This window comes from Nothobranchius furzeri, chromosome 6 (assembly GCF_043380555.1).
Source record: "Nothobranchius furzeri strain GRZ-AD chromosome 6, NfurGRZ-RIMD1, whole genome shotgun sequence".
In the NCBI taxonomy this organism is placed as follows: Eukaryota; Metazoa; Chordata; class Actinopteri; order Cyprinodontiformes; family Nothobranchiidae; genus Nothobranchius; species Nothobranchius furzeri.
Window position 1 is genome coordinate 55,477,871 of NC_091746.1, and position 21,484 is coordinate 55,499,354.

General features: G+C 41.6%; 1 protein-coding gene across 2 annotated transcripts in view; it reads left to right on the forward strand.

Moving 5' to 3' along the window:
• Positions 1–21,484, forward strand: part of pappaa (pregnancy-associated plasma protein A, pappalysin 1a) — a 159,349-nt gene that overhangs the window by 112,923 nt on the left and 24,942 nt on the right. Inside the window, exons 16-21 of one of the 2 annotated variants that reach the window (XM_015942754.3) lie at positions 947–1,148; positions 1,252–1,486; positions 2,035–2,182; positions 4,320–4,435; positions 12,073–12,144; positions 13,006–13,104. In XM_015942754.3, coding sequence (XP_015798240.3) covers positions 947–1,148; positions 1,252–1,486; positions 2,035–2,182; positions 4,320–4,435; positions 12,073–12,144; positions 13,006–13,104 — 872 coding nt within the window. The remainder of the gene's footprint in view (positions 1–946; positions 1,149–1,251; positions 1,487–2,034; positions 2,183–4,319; positions 4,436–12,072; positions 12,145–13,005; positions 13,105–21,484) is intronic. The other variant, XM_015942759.3, reaches the window with a different exon arrangement.

A 21,484-nucleotide genomic window follows, 5' to 3' on the forward strand; every position in this document is an offset into this window, starting at 1 on the left:
GTGTCCGCCGCTAAATATCTCAATTTTTTGAAGCGGCAAAGATGGTGCTGTTGACGAATTGTAAAAGCAAACAGCATCCTGACCACGCAATCACAAGCTTGCAGTCTCCGTCTCTTTCGATGCATAGTTAAAATTTGGTGCATGTCTCCATCTTCCTCCGCAAGCCTGTCAAGGGCTTTTGCGTTGACGCATAATGAAATTGCATGTGTCTGTCCTGATGCAGAGAAAGACCTATTTGCCTGCTAAGTAAGATGTTATGGTCTACAGAGTCAAAGGCTTTAGCCAATTTAGCACTTTAAGTGTTGCAGAGACCCATCCATGGCCATTTCTGAAGCCAGACTATATGGGGATAAGAATACTGCTGGGTTCCAGATATTGAGGTAGCTGTTTGTTGACTGTTGAACATGTAGGCTAAACATGAAGATAGTCTATTACCTGTATGGCTGTCGATAGAATATAGGCAGGGGAACGCTCCGCTTGGAAAAGCAAGACATATGCAAGTCACATTGTCAAATTAGCATTCATGGACTCACCCATCTTGGCTCATGATGGAGAAGGCTATGTTGATGTAGCATCCAGGAGAGAGCAGAGCACGTCTCGGTCAATAAAGCCTACCGTTAGCATTAGCAACTCCACAACATGGCAGAACTCCTTTAGGCTTGTGTTTTTGTGAAGATAAAATATGAACGTTGCAATGCAAACAAAGACAATGGTAGAGTTGCCCTGCTGTAAGCCAATCAAAAGAGAGATGTCCACATATCAGGAAATAAGACTCCAAAATTATGTATTTTTGTTATGTAGTAAGCATGCAATTCTCAGTCTTGAGCTTAAATGATCTCAGGTGACAAGTGAAAACAGTGAAGAACACTTCAGCCACTGTCCGGTCTAACTGGACATTGGCAAAAGTAAATGTGTTAAAACTTTGGTGCCTTGACTGTCTCCTCAGGGACAAACAACACCCTTACCTGCCTAGAAGATGGTTTGTGGTCTTTCCCAGAAGCCCTTTGTGAGCTCCGCTGTCCCGCCCCTCCTCCAGTACCAAACGCAGTGCTTCAAACAAAGCGATGTAATGAGACGGGCCTAAAAGTTGGCACACTCTGCAAGTACAAGTGCAAGCCAGGTTACCATGTTAAAAACAAACCTAGAAGGTAATAAAAGGAGAGGAAATATTGGTTTGTTTTTTTGGTGAACACAAATGAATCCAGATTAAATCAAAGTCTCACATTGGATTTAATCACCTGTTCCTTTTAGACGTGCATTTAAACGACAGTGCACAGACGATGGCACCTGGCTGGAGGGGGCTTGTGAGCCAGTGACCTGTGATCCCCCTCCTAACATCTTCCACGGCTCCTACTACTGCACCGATGGTTTCCGCTTCGACAGCGTCTGCAGACTCAACTGCTCAGATTCTGCCGGTATTCCTGCCGTTGCTGTCGCAAGAGGCTCTGTCCATACGGTGAGGCTGCTGCACGCTTCCTGCAAGCAGGTCTGTCCATCTCTTTCCCCTCGTTCTATTCGTGCTCCGTTACATTTTTTTTGTCATGTCATTTCTTTTGTCTTTACATTATTTCTATTCTTTGCTGCTTCAAAATGATAACATTTCAATTTTTTAAGCAATTCTTGCAATCTTGAAACTCTATATTATACAATAGTCATGGCTGATGAAAAAAGATTTGTATCGAAAATGTTTTTTACAAACCCATGTGTGTCTTTCCCTTCACAATGCCCCCCCTCAGGCTGTTTGTCTCCTTGTCTCCCTTAGCTCTACTCAATTTGATGCCATGCTAATTAGATTGCTATTGATTTCCAGAATAGCTCTGCCACCACAGACTTTTGAAATGTATACACCTTTTAATCTGTTCTGCCTTCCAGGTGTTGTTGGTCGGACGCCTGATAAAAATTGTATTGTATTTCTCTGGATGCAATGAGACACCGTCTCAATGTTCTTAGCTCGGCAGTGTTTGTGTACCAGTAAATGTGTGTGTTTATGTGAGGATAATTGTTTGTCTGTCAATGTGTGTGTGTTATTTTCAGGGTCTGGGGTCCAATGTGATCCGCTGTAGAAAAGATGGAAACTGGACTGGGTCATTCCGCTTGTGTCCAAACAGTAACGGCCAGTGTTCTTTACCTCAAAACCTGCATTACAGCCTGCAGTACTCATGCAAGCGAGGGCACGGCGTAGGTTTGTATGGATGTTGTACATCTTAGCATTTCTTAGGCGTGTTCTTGCTGTGTCGTGGTTCTAATTCCATGCTGTCGTTCTAATTTTAAAACACAGAAACAGTTTCGTTACATGTTTTTTCGCTACGTTTCGTCTGAGGCTGCAGACTTCCTCAGGCTGACGCTGATGGTGGCGTCACTTCCTTCTCCGTTTATCCGCAGGCAGCAGAGGACGTTGTCGCCCTCTACTGCCCGCTCTCCCCTCTCCGACGATGCAGTCCCATGCGCGGTCCAACGTGTAAACTCCATCATCCCTGTTCATGGTCCCACATCCACGTCTCCTTATCTCGATTGCTTCTTTTATCCATCTTTTGTATTTTTGTTGTTCGGTGTTTATGATTCTTGTGTGGTCCCAGTCCTTTATATGGTTTTCTCTTATGCAGGGATCTGTTACGGCTGACTTCTTTATTGTGCTTTCTGCTTCTTCTTTTGCTGCTCTTGTGTGTTTTCGACTTGCCTCTTTCTCGCACTCCTTTCTATGTTCTATTGTTCGTGTGTTGAGTTGGCGTCCGGTTTCTCCTATGTATGTTTTACTGCAGAGTTTGCATGGGATTTCGTTAATGACTCCACATTTAAGTCCAGCTGGTATCTTGTCTTTTGGGTGCACTAGTCTGTTTCTAACTGTTGTGTATGGTTTTGTTGGTGTGTTTTTGTTGTGTTTTTTTCATTGTTGCTCTTATTTTTTCCGTTATGCCTTTGATGTATGGTAGGGTTATCACTGGTTTTGGTTCTTGTCTTCCTGGGTTTCTGGTTCTTTGCTTAGGTTGTTCTTTTCTTTCTGTTTTTGTTTGCCGTTTTCCTTTGTTTATTGCCCATGTCGGGTATCCGCAGGTCTTTAAAGCGTGTTGTATGTGTTTGTCCTCTTGTTTACAGTCTCTTTCTTCAGTTATCATGTTTGATCGGTGATATAGTGTTCTGATTACTGACATTTTGTGTATGATGGGGTGTTCTGATGTCCATAATAGATATTGGTCTGTGTGTGTTGGTTTCCTATATGTGTTTATGTTTAGGGTCCCGTCGGTCTGCCTGGTGATTTTCATGTCCAAAAATGCTATGCTGCCTTCTGTTTCTAACTCATAAGTGAATTTTATGCTGCCTGTGTCGTCATTGTTATTTAAGTGTTGTGTTAGTGTTTCTGTTTGTCCTTTTGGTATGATTTCCAGTATGTCGTCTACGTAGCGTTTCCATAGTTTTATTTTGCAGTTTGGGCGGGCAGTGGCTATGGCTTTTTGCTCTAGGTCTTCCATGAATATCTCGCACAGGGTGGCTGATAACGGGTTACCCATGGCGAAGCCTTCCAGTTGTTTGTATATTGTGTTGTCATATGTGAAGTAAGTGGAGTTAGCTACCAGTCCTATCAGTTGTGCTAAAAACACAACATAAACACACCAACAAAACCATACACAACAGTTAGAAACAGACTAGTGCACCCAAAAGACAAGATACCAGCTGGACTTAAATGTGGAGTCATTTACAAAATCCCATGCAAACTCTGCAATAAAACATACATAGGAGAAACCGGACACCAACTCAACACACGAACAACAGAACATAGAAAGGAGTGCGAGAAAGAGGCAAGTCGAAGACACACAAGAGCAGCAAAAGAAGAAGCAGAAAGTATAATAAAGAAGTCAGCCGTAACAGATCCCTGCATAAGAGAAAATCATATAATGGACTGGGACAACACAAGGATCATAAACACCGAACAACAAAAATACAAAAGATGGATAAAAGAAGCAATCGTGATAAGGAGACGTGGATGTGGGACCATGAACAGGGATGATGGAGTTTACACGTTGGACCGCGCATGGGACTGCATCATCGGAGAGGGGAGAGCGGGCAGTGGAGGGCGACAACATCCTCTGCTGCCCGCGGATAAACGGAGAAGGAAGTGACGCCACCATCAGCGTCAGCCTGAGGTAGCCTGCAGCCGCAGACGAAACATAGCGAAAAAACATGTAACGAAACAGTTTCTGTGTTTTAAAAATAGAACGACAGCATGGATCTTAGCATTTGTTGGGATAAAAGTAACTCTTTCATCTGGATGTGATTTTGGCGTACTTTCATTTGTTTGATGTTTCTGTCCCACACACAAACAGGTGAGGAGTGTGAGCTCTCGTGCAGAGAAGGTAACAACGAGGTGGTGATTCTCCCTAGCAACATGACAGCAAAAAGTGTTTATAAGGAGCACTGGAGAAACCCACAGAAAGTCCAGGTATGTTGTTATGTGTGTGTATTTTTGTCCCCTTCAACACTTCAAAAAAGCTCCACCTTGCAAAGGTTTGTGATCCAAAACCCTACTGGAAGGAATTTCACACATAGTGCCTATATCCTCACTCGATTGCCTACAACACACAGCCCAGACATGTGCCTGACCCAGTGCAATACAAATATTTGCCTGTAGAGCATGGCAACCCTTAAAACAGTTTATTAAATTCTTGGTGGTTGCCTTGTTGCCTCTGGGTTCATTATATACTACCAACCACTGTCCCAAAAACCTAAAAATGCTTTTAACAACTTGAGTAATTGTTATCTTATACCTAAAAAAGGAAAAAAGAAACACATTAATTGGGCAGATTAATGGATTCAGATTTCAGTGATGTTTTTACTCTGTCCAAAAATACAGTAAAAACACAACTTCACATACTTTTACACAAAAACAGTGCTGTGAAAAAAACATTTGTTTATGGTCATCTGAGTTTTGGGCCATAAACCCAGGCCATACTGCATTTTTTATCCATCCTATACAAATCTCCCGTGGAGAATAGAGTCGTGAACAAAAATGGTGAACAACGGTGAAGTCCAGTGTGACCGGGCCAGCAACACCTTATTGAGCAAGCTGATGACTAAATCGTTTGACAGAAGACCTATGACTCAGTCTGCAATCGACCAATGAAAATACATCCAGGGAGTGACACGAAAACTAGTGATGAGTGTGTACAATGCGCAAGTAGCATTAGCACCATTAGCAACAGCTACATAAAAAAAAACATGTGGACCACTCCTTATTTGGAGTTTGGAATGGAGCCCAACATAAAAAATGTTAATGTTAATTTTTTCTTTTCATCATTGTTGTTTTGGGCTAGCTGTGGGTTTATAGTGATTTATAGTGATTGAGTTTGGCGTTAGCGCGAGTCCTGCTAGAGCAAGACATCATGCAGTTTGACTCGCTGTGTGTACTTTGCAACAGCCAAAAAATGTGTGTTGTGACCCGAGCTTAAGATGCCTTGTTTCTCATTGCTGAATGAAAGCATGTGACGCTAAACTTAACCAAGTCGAGCTGAAGTCTTAGGCTTAGTTTAGATTTTGTTTGGAGTTTTTTTTGTTCTTGAATTTCTTTAGAACAGGGCATGATGTGTTGATTTTGGAGACCTTTAAGCCTTCTTCATGTTGTCGGTCAGGTTCTGTTGAAGAATGAATGAAGAGAATGACTCTTTGAAGAAATTTAAATAAGGTGACACAATATATAATTTTCCTTTATGGTTAGCAAAGTATCAATGAGCTGAATTTATTAATCCTAGAGATCCGGCAGTAAGAAGGTTCGAGTTGGGTTTGTGAAATTCACCCAGCTCTCCAAATAATGTGACTAACCATAGTTAACTCACTAGTTTAGTTAAGATATTTTGATTTATTGCTGATCTGAATATTTAGGTCTGATTATCCATCCATCCATTTTCGGCCGCTTATCCAGGTTCAGTTCGCGGGGCTAGTAGCCTAAGCAGGGAGGCCCAGACTCTGAAGGAGGTCCAGACAGGGAAGCCCAGAACCTCTCACCAGCCACCTGGGCCAGCTCCTCTGGGGGAATTCTAAGGTGTTCCCTGGCCAGTAGAGACATAGTCCCTCCAGAATGTCCTAGGTCTTCCTTTAGGGTCATCTAGCGGTTGGACACGCCTGGAAAACTTCTCCAACTAGATGTCTGAGCCACCTCAACTGACTCCTCTCTATGTGGAGGAGCAGCTGGATGACCAAGCTTCTCATCTTATCTCTAAGGAAGAGCCCAGCCACCCTGCGCAGATAACTCATTTTGGCCACTTATCCGTGATCTTGTTCTTTCTTTCGCTATGCAAAGCATGATCATAGGTGGGTGTAGGAACTTAGATTGACCTGTAGATCAAGAGCTTTGCCTTCTGGCTCAGCTCTCTCTTCACCACGACAGATCTGTGCAACGTCCGCATCACTGCAGAAGCAGCACCAATCTGCCTGTTGATCTCACACTCCATCTTTCCCTCACTTGTGAACAAGACCCCGAGATACTTAAACTCCTCCACTTGAGCCAGGAAATCATCCTCAACCCGAAGAAGGCTTTCTACCCTTTTCCGACTCAAGACCATGGTCTCGGATTTAGAGTAGCTGATTCTCATCCCAGCTGCTTCACACACTCTCCAGCTGGAGATCATGTTGTAAAGCCAACAGGACCACATCCTCTGTAAAAGCAGAGACTCAATCCTTAGGCTACCAAACCAGATCCCCTCATCCAGTGGAACTGCCCCCGATGCCCACGTGATATTGCAGAGCCATGTCAGCCAACACAACCATACAAGATCCAGAGCCTTAAGGAACTCTGTTCCGTTATTATAATCATTATTTAATCATATTGATTTAGAAATGCTTTACAGCTACTACCTGTCATTATAGTATAGTTCCTCAACACTTTAATCAGCTGGGTCCTGTTAACCTTTGAGGTTTCGATGCCGCGTATGGGCAGGACCTTCTAAGCCAACTTGATTATCCTCATTTTACCTGATTTACATCACTGATTTGCACTAAAGTGTGTTTTATCAAACACACTTTGTTAATAAGGAGGAGCAAATGAGAAGTTAATTCTAATTAAATAGAAAATGTGTGTGTGTGTGTGTGTGTGTGTGTGTGTGTGTGTGTGTGTGTGTGTGTGTGTGTGTGTGTGTGTGTGTGTGTGTGTGTGTGTGTGTGTGTGTTGGGGGGGGGGGGGGTCCTTTTACTTTTCCCTGCAACAACATGTGTTTTTCTTTAAGATGCACACTGAATCGACTGCTTTTTAAGGTTTGTGTTAGGAGGGAGGCATGGGTTTGGCCACGTGGACAAAAATGATCTGTTTTTATAGATTTGTGTAACTGATATGAAGCCCGACTGTGACATTGGAGGCAGTGGATAGCATCAGAAAAGTTAGTGTGTGTCTGTGTGTGTGTGTGTGTGTGTGTGTGTTTCAGTTTATGTAATAGATGTTGTGCCACAGTTTGGAGGTTACCTAAGGTCCACTTCAACACATTTTTTTCGTCTTTCATACACACATGTATAAACACACACTTTTACCATAATCACATGTTCAACTAAACCTGCACAAAGCTGGAATTAGAAAACCTTATGTGAATGTCTGACTCATTAATGTAAGACTAATTATTATAATGCACCATAAAGCAGGCGGTATTTAGTTGTATTACCAAGCAAAAAGAAGGACAAATGATGGAAATGAAAGCTTTAGTATTAGGTACCCACACTGTACTGTAAAGAAATTGAGCCATCAGAAATCAGATACATTACATGCCCTTTGGGAGAGGTAACCACACAAGATAACGGATCTGGAGATCTCAGAATAAATACGTATCAGACCTTGCGTGTGTCAGTGAAACCTTCAGCCAATCCAGGCAGAGCTATTGTGTCAGCGGGATGGCTTACAGACTGAGCAGCTTCAGGGGAAAGAAACTGCAGCGACTGACCCCTTCTAATAGGACCATCCTGTCTCCAATTTGTTTTGTGGTATAGTAACTTTTTCCTGACAAAATCCAGACAATCTAAATGTATCACTATGAGCCAGAGCTGAAAATAAGGCCTGATAATACCCAAATGAAATAAAACTGACTTCCTGAATAAAGTGCATCATAGTATTACAAATATAACCAAAAACATCAAGTTGAGTAAATGATAACTGCTGTCTGGAAGTAAATACAGTTGAGATTTCAGCAGAGGAATCATCTAAGAGCAACAGCTTGTTTACTAGTCACGTCAAAATGTGACAGAAAAATAATTTTTATAATGATAAACAACAATTTACTAGCTTATAGATAGATAGATAGATAGATAGATAGATAGATAGATAGATAGATAGATAGATAGATAGATAGATAGATAGATAGATAGATAGATAGATAGATAGATAGATAGATAGATAGATGATAGATAGATAGATAGATAGATAGATAGATAGATAGATAGATAGATAGATAGATAGATAGATAGATAGATAGATAGATCACCAAAATAGCTTAAATCACCTTTCTTCCCATTCTGACATTCAGTTTGGAGTTCAGGAGATTGTTTTGACCAGCACCACACCCCTAAATGCATTGAAACAACTGCCATGTGATTGGTTGATAAGATAATTGCATTAAGGAGAAGTTGAACAGGTGTTCCTTATAATCCTTTAACTTCACTTTAACTTCCGGTGGCACAGGAGTTAAGTGCTCGCCTCGTAATCGGAAGGTTGCAGGTTCGAGCCCCGCTCAGTCTGTCGCTGTCGTTGTGTCCTTGGGCAAGACACTTAACCCACGTTGCCTGCTGGTGGTGGTCGGAGGGACCGGTGGCGCCAGTGCTCGGCCTTTTAACTAGTTGTATTTTGGTTCCTAGTCTGACCCACTTAGAAATCTCTCTTGATAGATAGATAGATAGATAGATAGATAGATAGATAGATAGATAGATAGATAGATAGATAGATAGATAGATAGATAGATAGATAGATAGATAGATAGATAGATAGATGATAGATAGATAGATAGATGACACTTAAGGTGTCAAATGTAGTAATGTAAATGACTTTGTAAATGTAAATTAACAATGTTGTTATGGCCATGGAAATTTGTTTTTATCTGTGAAAAGCTGGTTTAACTCATTGTGAACTTAGACGCACTACCTAACATTTGCATGTCCCAACCCACTTCAACGTAAGCAGAATATGACCACTAGTCACACTGATGCTAACAACGCTAGCCAAAGCTACTAATTGCAAGGCTACCAACTGTCACACATTGAGCGTGAGATACTTGCATTTGGCTCCTTCTTTCCATGTACTGTTGGGTGGAGGGGAAACGGTCCACACACTTCCTGCTTTAGGATCTTATTTGTTGAAGAAATTTTCATTTTTCAACAGTTTTATAACAAAAGTTGGAAACTGAAAGGAATAATTTAAAAATAATCAGAAACTGAGACTCCATCATCATGTGTTTCTTTTCTGATTAAAAGTACTTAGTCTTTAACAATCAAAATCCATAAACATTTGAACAAGGCGTGGTTGGGATCCTTCCTACAGTCTCTGAAAAGTAATACGTATACCCCTAATGTTCTTTGCTGAGCTGGAGGTTGGTATTGCCCATCTTAAATAAGTGATTTTGATAAATTGCCTTTTAACTAGTTGTATTTTGGTTCCTAGTCTGACCCACTTAGAAATCTCTCTTGCTTCTTTACCTCCACCTCTTCCTCCTCTTTTTCCTGTCTCTCTGTCTCTGATGATTATGTGCCCCCAGCCTCCTCCTCTTCCCTCTTTATCAGCAAAATTACCCTGTCGGGCCGGCTGCAGAATTAGTCATTTTCTATATGACACGACCTCGTCTGTGGTGGCGCTGAGATAGAGATCTATTTTTATATGCTATGAGTGCCCCGGGATGCTTTGGAGGGTGAGGATCCTATACGTAGTTAGGGGTGAGACCAGGCCACAATCATGGATTATAATGATTTACAGCCTTGCTGAGAGAGGAACAAAAAGGGACGCGGAGAGACAGAAAAATAAATAATTAAATAAAACGAAGGAGAAGTGAAATGAAGGAGTTTCTGGATGACATCATCATTGCGGAGGAAAAAAAACAAGAAATAGATAGAAAAAGGGCAAGAATTGCAAAAATTTCACATTCACAAAAAATATGTTTTTATTCCTTCAGCAAAGAGGGGTAAACCATTAATATAACACCTAATATACCAAACATATGTTTGGATTTGGCTAAGGAGTTTTGGATGGCAGAAATAAAACTGGATACTGGTTACTTTCAGCCCTTTGCTGTCCTCAGATGCAATTTTCATTCTCTGCACCTCCAAGCCCTGATCCATATTTTTGCATTGATTTGCTGACAGTACTGAAATCAAAAATACCTTAGTTTGCAGCAACAAAAGAAAAGCATTTAAACTTTGAGAGATATTGGGACGTGGTGGGTCTAAGAGCTGGACCACCTGAGGTCAGACAGTCCTTTGCTGTGGATGGCACTTTTGATCCTGGACACTACATTATGTGTGTAACGAAATGCTTGTACAGTAAATGAAACCTGCTGATAAACTCATGTGTACTTACAAAAAGACAGGCGATACACAGTTCACCGACACACACACATAACCTCTTCAGACTTGTGCCGATTGTAAACGGTTGCATTCTGGCGTGCAGCTTCATATTTTATGCATTCAGTTGCAAGTTGGTACTTTTTATTGCCGTCTTTTAAGACTCAAAATCTCTGAACCTTTTGCCCATTTGGGACTTTGAACTGCTCATAAAAAACAAAAAATACCATTTTTATGAAGTTCTGTCCTTTCAAAATTGTTGTCTTTTGATCTCAGGTAGAACAACAATAAATCAAAAAGACCATTACAAAGAAATATTCCTTTTGTTGTACACAAGCTCTTTTAAAGGGGCCATATCACGTAAAATCCACTTTTTAAGCTTTTTACCATGTGATATTGTTATTTCCTTGTGAAAACAACCCCCACACCTGTATTTGGCAGCATTCATGCATTTCCTGTATCAGCTGCAAATTTATAGTTTTACTTTGAAAATTCTGAAAACACCTGAATGAAAACTACTTACATCATAAAGCATTTCTCCTCTCCCTGAAGCGTCTCTGGTCTCAGTTCTGAAACCTGGATATTCTGTGGAAATTCTGACAAATAACTTCTGCAAAAACACTCCTTTGGGTAATGGCCGAAAAAAACGAGATTGCCGATACGAGCGGCCGAAATGAGTTTTCTCCGCTGGGCGGCTGGGCTCTCCCTTAGAGATAGGGTGAAAAGCTCGGTCATCAGGGAAGGGCTCGGAGAATGCCTCCTGCACACCATCCTGGTGAGCTTTTCTGGGCATGCTCAACTGGGAGGAGACCCAAGGGAAGACCCAGGACATGCTGGAGGGACTACGTCTCTCAGCTGGCCAGGGAACGCATTGGGATTTCTCTAGAGGAGCTGGCCCAAGTAGCTGAGGAGAGGGAAGTCTGGGCTTCCCTGCTTAGGCTGCTGCCCTCGCGACCCGACTCCGGATAAACGGCTGAAAATGGATGGATGGATACTTTCTTTGCTTATTTAGTCAGTGTGAGAACTTGAGCTGAGTAAGTCAACTAAAATGTTGCTTGGAGATGACCAAATTTTGCAGAAAAATTTGCTAATAATCAAAGTAAAATATAAAATTATGAAATCTGCTTTAGCTGGTTAATAAATTACTACAGACACCATCTAGAGTCTAACCCACGTCAGCACATGGCAAAACAAGATAAAAAGCAGTCACTGTAACCACTGGACTACAAAAGCCAATACAACAGCTGACCTGCCTAAGTTTCTCTTTTAAGTGCTTTTGTTGGAGCGGGGGTGGGCGGAGTTTTACTGAATTGAACCGTTTCATTTGCGGGTATAAATTCAGGCTGACAAAAATAACTCATATTTAAGATAAATGACATCTCAGTAGTGCCGATGGTAACATTTGAGCATACCTTGTGCCTAGCTTTGCTCTCAAAGATTTAAAATAGCATGTGCACAGTTAGACGTATGTGGACTGAAAAAAACAAAAACTAATTCAGAGAGTCAGATGAAGAAGTAGCATTGAACTCAAAATCCTCATTCTTTCTTTTTTTTTTACAGAACATGGTGTGCACAATGAAACTGAAATGGTATCCACCCCCAGAATTACTCCATTGCATCAAAGGATGTGAGGTAAGTGTTAAGTGCTTGACCCCAGTCAGATTTTCGTCTGTATTTGTGGGGTGATAGTCTCATCTATCACACAGCGCACTAATATACTTTCATTCCTTCACCTTTTTTGACCCAAGATGCATCAATTGCAGAAGATAAAGTTTTATGAGCTGTACTTGGCTAAATTACTGTAGACAGGAAATGAATTGGCAGATACTGCGCAAGTAAAACACACAGACCATAGGTGAAGACTGATCTTGTGTCATGCTGTTTTATTGCACTTTCAGGTAGGACTGTGATGTATGTGCATGCATGCTATGCTGGTACGTATTAAAGCAAGCCCTTTAGGTTTCTATCTTAAAATGGCTGATTTTATCTAAATATCTCATCAATTGGGCCTATTAATTTAGCAATCTGATGCAACCACCGACTCCTAATTTAATAAAAGGCCCGCTAAGTCATCCAAATTTGATTGTGTCGACACATGCTATGTCTTCCCTTCAAAACTGGTGCATTCAACTCCTCTTCATGGAAGAATGATGTCATCTACTCAGTTAAAGCCAACTGGATAACCTGATTGGTAACCCTAGCGGTGAGGGTGGGGGCAGCCCAATAAATCACCTTACAGGAGCATTTTGTGCTGTGAATAGTTTATGGTGTCCTCGGTTTGATTTACGGGTCTGGCCGACTAAGGGCTTAAATAGTGACAGTGAAAAATGAGGAAAATTTAATGTATCAGATTCATCAGCAAATACATTCAGACTTCAAAAGAGTCTGAAACGCTCAGGAGAAAACGGGAACAAAAAGCTTTAGACCTTAATAAGCTCAGGAGAAGGTGGTTGGGTTGTTGCCTGAATGTTTGCTTCTGTCTCTGTGCTGCAGCATTTCATGGGAGACAACTACTGTGATGCAATCAACAACAGGGCATTCTGTAACTACGATGGAGGAGACTGCTGTCAATCCACTGTCAAGACCAAGAAAGTACGTAGCACGCTTGCACTTACAAATCAGCGGGATCTGCAGGAAAACAATGTTGTGGACCATGGACATAGTTTTGGGGGGGACATCCCCCCCCCCCCCACACACACACACACACACTTTTTCCAAAGTAAATTTTTGTCCCCTGCACTTTTTACCATCCAAAAACAATACACAGTATATTAAATAGACACTGGTTGAGCACTAGGACCAAGTGGAAAACAACCGCATGTGTTGAAGCCCGTTTCCCATTAGGACCAAGCAATAAGCTCATTTATTGGCTCTACTGATACTTGCTAATGTGTGATTGGCGGTTCCTGCCACCTGTGTACTTGACAGTTCTGCATTCCTGACATTGCATAAAAGAGCCTCTAGGCTGTAGTTTTATACCCCCTCACGGTCCTCATGCCGGTTTTGTCCTCCCCCACTTCTAAAGTCAAAACTACGTCCATGTTGGGTACAAACTGATAAATTGTCTATAATGGAATTTTAGTTATTTGCAGTTTCTTTTTTTTCTTTTTCACTTCTTTTAAGCAATGTCCTTCTTTCTTCTTGTGCCCAACTTGAAGCTGCAATAGCAAATCTACAAAACAAGCTAGCTTTAAAACACAAACATGGTCAATGAACTTTCACCCCTCTCATCATATCATCCCCACGCCACATCTGCCGGAACTGGAACCCACATTGCCACAGGGAACAAGAGAGTGCTAAACACCATTCGCCATTTTCTTGGTCCAAACGTCTTTTGTTGTCCATGACTCATGTTTTCCTCCAGTAGTTTATCCTAAAGTTTAGGTGGTAGCAGCTGTTTCTCCTGCTCTGATATTTTTTGAGCGGAGACCCTCTCACATCAGTGTTCTGTTGCACAGCGTGCGAGTGCGTAATAAGTGATGATCCAGGGAAGTGCAAAAGTAAGGTGGTTTAGCGAGACCGCCAACCGGATGGTCTAATCGTTGCTTTTGGTCTGAGCCATGTTATTGGTGGAGGTTTTTAGACAAATGCGAGAGAACCATTTCATAAAATGTTTGTGTTTTATAGATTTTTTTCTCAACAATATATTCAGAACTTTGTTAAGAGGTTTGAAAAATAATGTTTTTTAAGCTAGCTTGTCTTCCCGATTTGCAACCGTAACCATACGATCTGCACAGATTTGAAAAAATCCTAATCTAAATAGTTAAATCCTGTACAAAAGACGTGGTGCATCATCTCATCTCACATGGGGGGGGGGGGGGGTTCCACAAAAATAAACAATCAATGATGAACAAGAGTCTGCAAAAAACAGAAACACAACAATACAACGGGAGCAAGCTATCACTGTGTCAACTTGATGAGGAAATATAAAATCAACACTGTTTTACTGAACAATCATGATAATAAATCACAGTGCATTTAGTGCCAACCACAGCCAACATGTCTGTTGAACAAGTCCATACTTATGAGAGCACCGTGTGAGCACCTGTGTGTGTACACACGCTTATATATGTAAGGTTTCTCTATAGGAGCATCCAATAGATAGTGTGAGGGGCCATAGATCTGCCCCCAAAGATGTGTAGGAGATGGAGGGAGCTCCAAGTCCCAGGGATCCAGGAGCTGCCCCAGAGCACAAGGACCCCAAGGAGACTGCAACCAAAAAGCCCCTGCCCCCCTTGAGAGGCGCAGAGGATTGCCCCAGGGGGCCACAACCAGCAGCTGGCAGAGCCCTGGGAGATTACAGGGGCAAGCCCACAGGCCCGCCCGCAGCCTCCCACCCCCTAGCCAGCCGAGCCGGGACCCAGCGACCCGGGACCCAGGGGTGACCACCCCCACGGGGGACCCAGCAGAGCCCAGGGACCCAGACCCCACCAGGCAGCCACCGGTACTGATCAAGCAGATGCCAAAAATCTTAAACCCCCTAACCCAGGAGCCACGAACACTCAGGCAGACCAAGGCACCACACTCCACACCAGGTGTGTCAGGGGGAGGGGAGACGAAGATGTATAACACCAAAACAAGTCCCAGCAGAAGGGAGGAGTCAAAGGCCCCACCTGACATATACAGTCATACACAGACACAGTCACACACTCCGTCCCTCTTGCTCACACATACACATACAACCTAAGACTTACAAAAATGCACGCCAGACACCCATTCATGCTCCCCATACACACCCTATTCACTCTGGTCCCGGTACTGCTGCACAAAGGGGACAACCTTCATCGGTTCCCAGAGTTCAACCCTTGCTGCTTGGGTGTTGACGAGCAGGCTCCCCAGCCCAACGTTGTCTTTTCTCTAAAGGAATCTCCAGTTATGATAGCATGCTAAGGAGAACCTAACTTGTTGAGATTAAATATGTGCACATTTTTTCATTATGGTCAAAATAAGAGTTGCACAATATCCAACAGACCAATTGTAACTAGCAGTTTGATCTTTAGGAAACTTCATACATTTTCACAAACAAATGTTTTTTATTTTATTTTTTATTATTTTTTATTATTAGATAATCGCTGTAAAATTTTATTTCCAAACACTAAAAAATAATCACAGCTCTTATGGTATTTAAAGGTTAGATGAGCGAGAAGGGAACACAAAAAGCCTTAAGAGTAAAATATGACCTGGGCATGAGCTAAATAGAACATTTAGGAGAAAGTTTAAGTGTTTGATGCTAATTTTTATTTGTTGTTGTTAAATGTCAACTTTACTTGTATTTTAATACATTTGCAGTGCACCTGTTTAAGATGTAGAAATTAACTAGAGGAGAAAATTGCTTCAGACTGTAGAGTTTGGAGCAGGTTTGCCCAATTTTGGTCCTGGAGGGCAAGTATCCAGCAGGTTTTAGTTTTAACACTGCTTCAACACACCTTATTTCCATCAGAAGGTGATTAACAGGCTTTGGCAGAGCCTGATGAGCTGCTGCACATGTGATTCAACCACTAAATCAAGTGTGTGTGAGCAGAGAAACCTCAACACCTGTTGGATATCAGCCCTCCAGGACCAGGGTTGAGTAGCCCGTTTGAAGCCTTATTTCCTGATATTTGGACATCTCGCCTCTGACTGGCTAACAGCGACGGGAGTCCACAATAACACACGTCTGAAGGAGTTCTGCTGTGTTGTAGAGCTGCTAATCAATCAATCAATCAATCAATACTTTATTAATCCCAGAGAGAAATTAATGCTAAAGTTTAGTTTCTACTAGCCGAGACATTCACTGCTGTTTCCTGGATGCTAAACCAAAGTGACCTCACTTTTGATGTGGCTTTGCTCCTGTTGATTGATGCTATCTCATCTACTGTACGTCTTTTGACTCCAATAGTGCAGCCACTTATTCGTGCGTAACTCATAGATTTTTTAAAGAGCCCTCTGGGGAAGTAGATTGAACAAGTGCACCAATATGAGTTTGAAGTGGGGCAAAAGACATTTGGCCACAGGTTGTGTCAGAGATGATGTGCATAGTAGTGGTCCTTATATTAAAGAAAGGCATGATCTGAGCTTCTCGTGATTTTATGTCAAGTAACAAATTTGTTTCAGGTCTTTGAGAAGTTTGACATTTTGGCCGCTGTTTCAAAACTGGTTTAAACCAAGTCAAAACCAAAGAGAATAATACATATATAAACATTTACTGTTCTACTCTATTTTTAGACCTAAAACTCAACCAGTTTTACATCAAGTCTTATTATCTGCATCCGGAAATCCTCCGCAGACCTGGGGCTTTTTTTGTAATAGTTTTTCAATTCTCTCAGCTATTTTTAGATTAGCAGGACCTCATGGACAAAAACATGACATTGATCCTTACTGACACAAACACTTTTTGAAACTGCTTGAACAAAATTTTCAGCAACAGTTAAAGACATTTAAAAATATCCAGAAAATTTTGTTTTAGCAAAGTAAAAACAATTAGTTCCTTTTTTGAAGAGCCGTGTGGTGAATGTAGAATAACTTTGGTGTGAGCTTGCCTTTGGTCTTTGTGGTGTTTCATTGTGATGAACTCAAATTAGCTTCACAGCAGTTGACTTATGAGATGGAGTGATTAATCTAGAACAATCAGCAAGTTGACTAATGGGTTGACTCATAGTTTACTGACATGATTACAGCAGTTTCTACTTTCATGCAAATATATTTTTTTATTAGTGCTCAGGTCCTCTACCAGAGGCCTGGGAGCTTGAGGGTTCTGTGCAGTATCTTAGCTGTTCCTAGGACTGTTCTGGACTGAGATGTCTGATGTTTTTCGTGGGATCTGCTTTAGCCACTCCTCCAGTCTGGGGGGTTATTGCCCTGAGTGCCCCGATGACCACGGGCACGACCAATGCCTTCACTCTCCAGGCTTTCTCAAGTTCCTCTTTGAGGCCCTGGTACTTCTCTGGTTTCTCATGTTCCTTTTTTCCTGATGTTACCATAACTTGGTATCGCCACATCAACCACAACGGCTGACCTCTGTTGTTTGTCCACCACCACAATGTCCGGTTGGTTATTACCAGAGGGTGATAATCAAGCTTCCCCATACTGCTATCAAAACTATTCCTTCTTTTGATTTAAAAAATGTTTATTTTCAGAAAACTGTGGCATTATCAATGGCTGATGGTCTGTTTCAGCCAATAGAGCATTACTTCTGGCACTTTAATCATTTATAATAGATTTAAACTTTATTTTTTACACAAACAATTTATTATATTGTGCTCATGTTGTTAATGTAAAAAGGTTGTAATGTTATGTCGTTACATGATTGGAAATAACAAGGAAAAAAGTTTATGAAAGTATCAGTCGGCTTGATTTTAATACATAAACGTTTTACTAAATGGTGAAATATTGAAACATTACATACTGACTTTCACAGCCTATCAGAAATAGATCATCCTAAGAGTCGCTGTTATGAACGGAAAAACTGAACATGTTATGTTAAATGCCACCCACATTAAGTCGATTATGGTTTTAAATAACGTGACCAGATTCTAAAAGACATTATCTCATTACTGGTATGTGAAAAAATCTAGGGTTTTCCACTTCTGGGTCCCTTACAAATGATAAAAACAAGGATAAAATAGATTGCTTCACAATAGCTGATTATGTTTGGACTCATCAGCTGCCAGCAGCAAGGGTCAAGTAAGACTTTCTGTTGGTGAGAAACAAAAATGAAACACTTAGGGATTAAGCTGATAAGAATAATTGTATAAAAACAGCCAGAGAGCCAGATCTTAGATATATAATTTGTTTACTTTCAAGTGCATTTATTTTCTAAATTCTATAATAAAATAAAAATGATTTATTTGCATTAACGCATTTTGAATTCTATTTTTGATTCAGTTGCCAGACCTTTTTTGACATGACATTCTTACGGGAAATGCTCATCTTGAAATAACTAAATTAACAGGAAATCACACCTGATTCTCATTTTCTGAACACGTGCATGAAAGAAAGCAGGAAGAGAAGCATTAAAAAAGGAACAAACTTGACAAAAACAACAACACTAAAAAAGACTCCATATTTGACACAAAGAATGTGTAACTCATTACAGACCAACCCTTCTTAGCTAATGAGTCATGTACTTGTTGAATGACAAAGACCGGTGGTATTTTCCTGTTTGTTGAAAGTCAGTGTTCTTGTTCAAACCACAAATAAAATCGTTTCTCCCAAAATGTTTATTAGTTCCTGCACATGCATATTTTGATGAAGCAATCTTTGCCATCTGTGGCTCAGCTGAGATTATTTAAAAAAAAATAGATAAATCAATAAAAGTACATATATATATATATATATATATATATATATATATATATTCATTGTACTTATTTTAATACAAGTAATAGTTTTAATTTAAATGTGTTTTTTACTAGTGTAGTGAATACATTTGCAGGGGTTTCTACTATAAATCAATACTTTATGAGTCATTAAAAATGCTATGATGAAATGCAGAGGTTTGTTGGTGCAGAGTTGGGCTGAAAACAGCAGGATTACTCCTAATTATGAACGATATGCACAGACCTCGCTTCTGATTGCCAATAGAATGCATTCAGCCATGGGATAGAGCTTTTTCTGTGGTGGCCTCTAGACATCAGAATGAGCTTCTGTTACATAGACAGTTCTCTACCTGGCCAGAGGCCCTGAGGCTTCACACACAAGAAAAAAAAAACAATAATTGATGGACAAGAATCTGCTTCTATACCTGCAGAAAGGGAGAGAGAAAAGGGGATACATACAAATACAACAAACCCAAAATATCACTGCACCCACAACATGAGGGTAAATAACAGTAACAATTTTTACTGAAAAGCATACGGTAAAAAATCATAGTGCATTAAGTGCCAACCACAGCCTTAGGTCACCCATAAAAATGCCCAAGTCCATGATTGTGAGAGCACCATGTGAGCACCTGTGTGCGTACACGCACGTGTGTATGTAAGGTTTCTCTATAGGAGTGTCCAATAGTGAGTATGAGGGGCCACAGACCTGCCACCAAGGACGTGCAGAAGACAGAGGAATTCCAAGCCTCAGATATCCATAGGTCTTCCCAGAACATCGAAGCCCCAAGGAGACTGCCATTGGAGAAGACTCAACACCCCTCCCGAGATGCACAGAGAATTAGCTCAGGGGGGTGAAACTAGTAGCTGAGCGAGAGCCCCAGGAGGTAACAATGGCAAAGCCCCAGACCCCATCCAGACGGCCAGCTCCCACTCCTAGCCTCCAGACCCGGGCAGCCAAATGAGAATGGAAGTGTGATGAGACCCCTAGTCTCCCTCCGCCTGCTCCAATGTATGTGCCTGCTTATTAATGTGCATTCTGTGGTTGGGAGAGGAGAGGTCAGTGCAGTCATTGCAGTTTAATAAGTGGAAGTGGGCACTGGCATGCGAGGTGAGACTGAAAGATCCCCCTGCCAGTTGCTGTTAAGTGTGATCACCCCCAAGGCCCTAAGTGTGCATTTGCATGGAATGCCTTTGGTGGAGGTGTTTAATGTGTAAATAAAATTGGGGTGTAGGCCACCACGGGACTGCAGAAATGGGAACCATACCCGCACCCCTTGACTTATTCACACCCCAAGGCTGTATCTGCATGTTTGTGTGGTGATGTGAAGGAGCAAGAGGAGCAAAATGTCTGAGGATGGGGAGGACTGGCTGGGGGCCTGAGCCCTCCAGGGAGCCAGCTCCCCCACGGGCCCTAATAGGCACCCCCATTCCCAAAATCCACCCGGGGCATGGAGACACATGAGCGCACATTTGGTCAACTTCCAGACACCCGTTTAAGTTAGGTCCTCCCCATCCTGGACATCCGTGATGGAATAGAAGTGTTTCTGCTAGTTCAGGAGGAACCAGGGTCCACCCTAGGCCCCCGAGCCAGGGCCACACACCATCTACATGTGCAGCATACAAGCCAGAACCAGCAGAGATTCCAATCTGGGGATGACCGGCCCTGTACCCCAAGCCACCATGCCCTTACCCAGACCCATTCAGGGGAGGCGCAGCTATCAGGCAGCAACCCGTAGTTGTGGTCAAGAAGACCTCCCAAGAATCCACACCTGGCCCAACCCACCCCCCAAGGTCATCCAAACACCAGCAGAAAGGGGCAGCAGCCCCCCTGCACCAGACCCCACTAGTGAACCCACCCTTGGGGAATCTTAGGATACTCCTAACTCAGACTCTCCCCACATCAACCACGACATCCTGCAGGACAATAGCAATGACCCTCCATCATCTCTATGTTATGGAACTAATCAAAGGTGCCCAGAGACATTTATTTGAAGTGGAGGTAGATGTTGTCTCAAGTGTAATATGATCTAACAAAAAGATTTCTATACTGGTTAATGCAAAGATTACCTTTATTCTTTTAGATTATGAGGATAGTTTTTTTCTTTGTGATGCATATGGCAGTAAGAACCACATGACCCAGATTGGTTTCAATCAGGACTACATCCAGGTTTCCTAGCAAACAAAAGAGGGGGAAGTTGGGACATCACATTTCAGGCTCTTTAACAGTTCTTCACATACTCTGCACCAAAATTCCTGAACAGTTGAACAGGATCACAGTGCATGGATATAATTGTCTGCGAGTGTTGTCTGTGTAGGGTGCGCAGGTGTTAGACGGTGCAAACTAGGGGTGTTCCAAAAAGGGTACTTCACGATTTGATTTGATTTGATTCGATTTGATTCGATTCGATTTCGATTATTGGAGCTTCAATGCTTCGATTGTTCTATTATAATGATTTTTGGTTCGATTCGATTACTGGTGCCACGATTCTTCAATCATTGACATTTTTAATGCTTTTTTCGTACAAGATTGTCTTCTTCTTTATCTACATTTGTAAATAAATAACCTATCAATTAATTCAGTTCCTCTAGAACTACTCTCTGTAAGTAAATACATTTTTTTAACATTTAACTATTTTTCAAAGACAAATTCTTATTTTATGACTGTATGACGA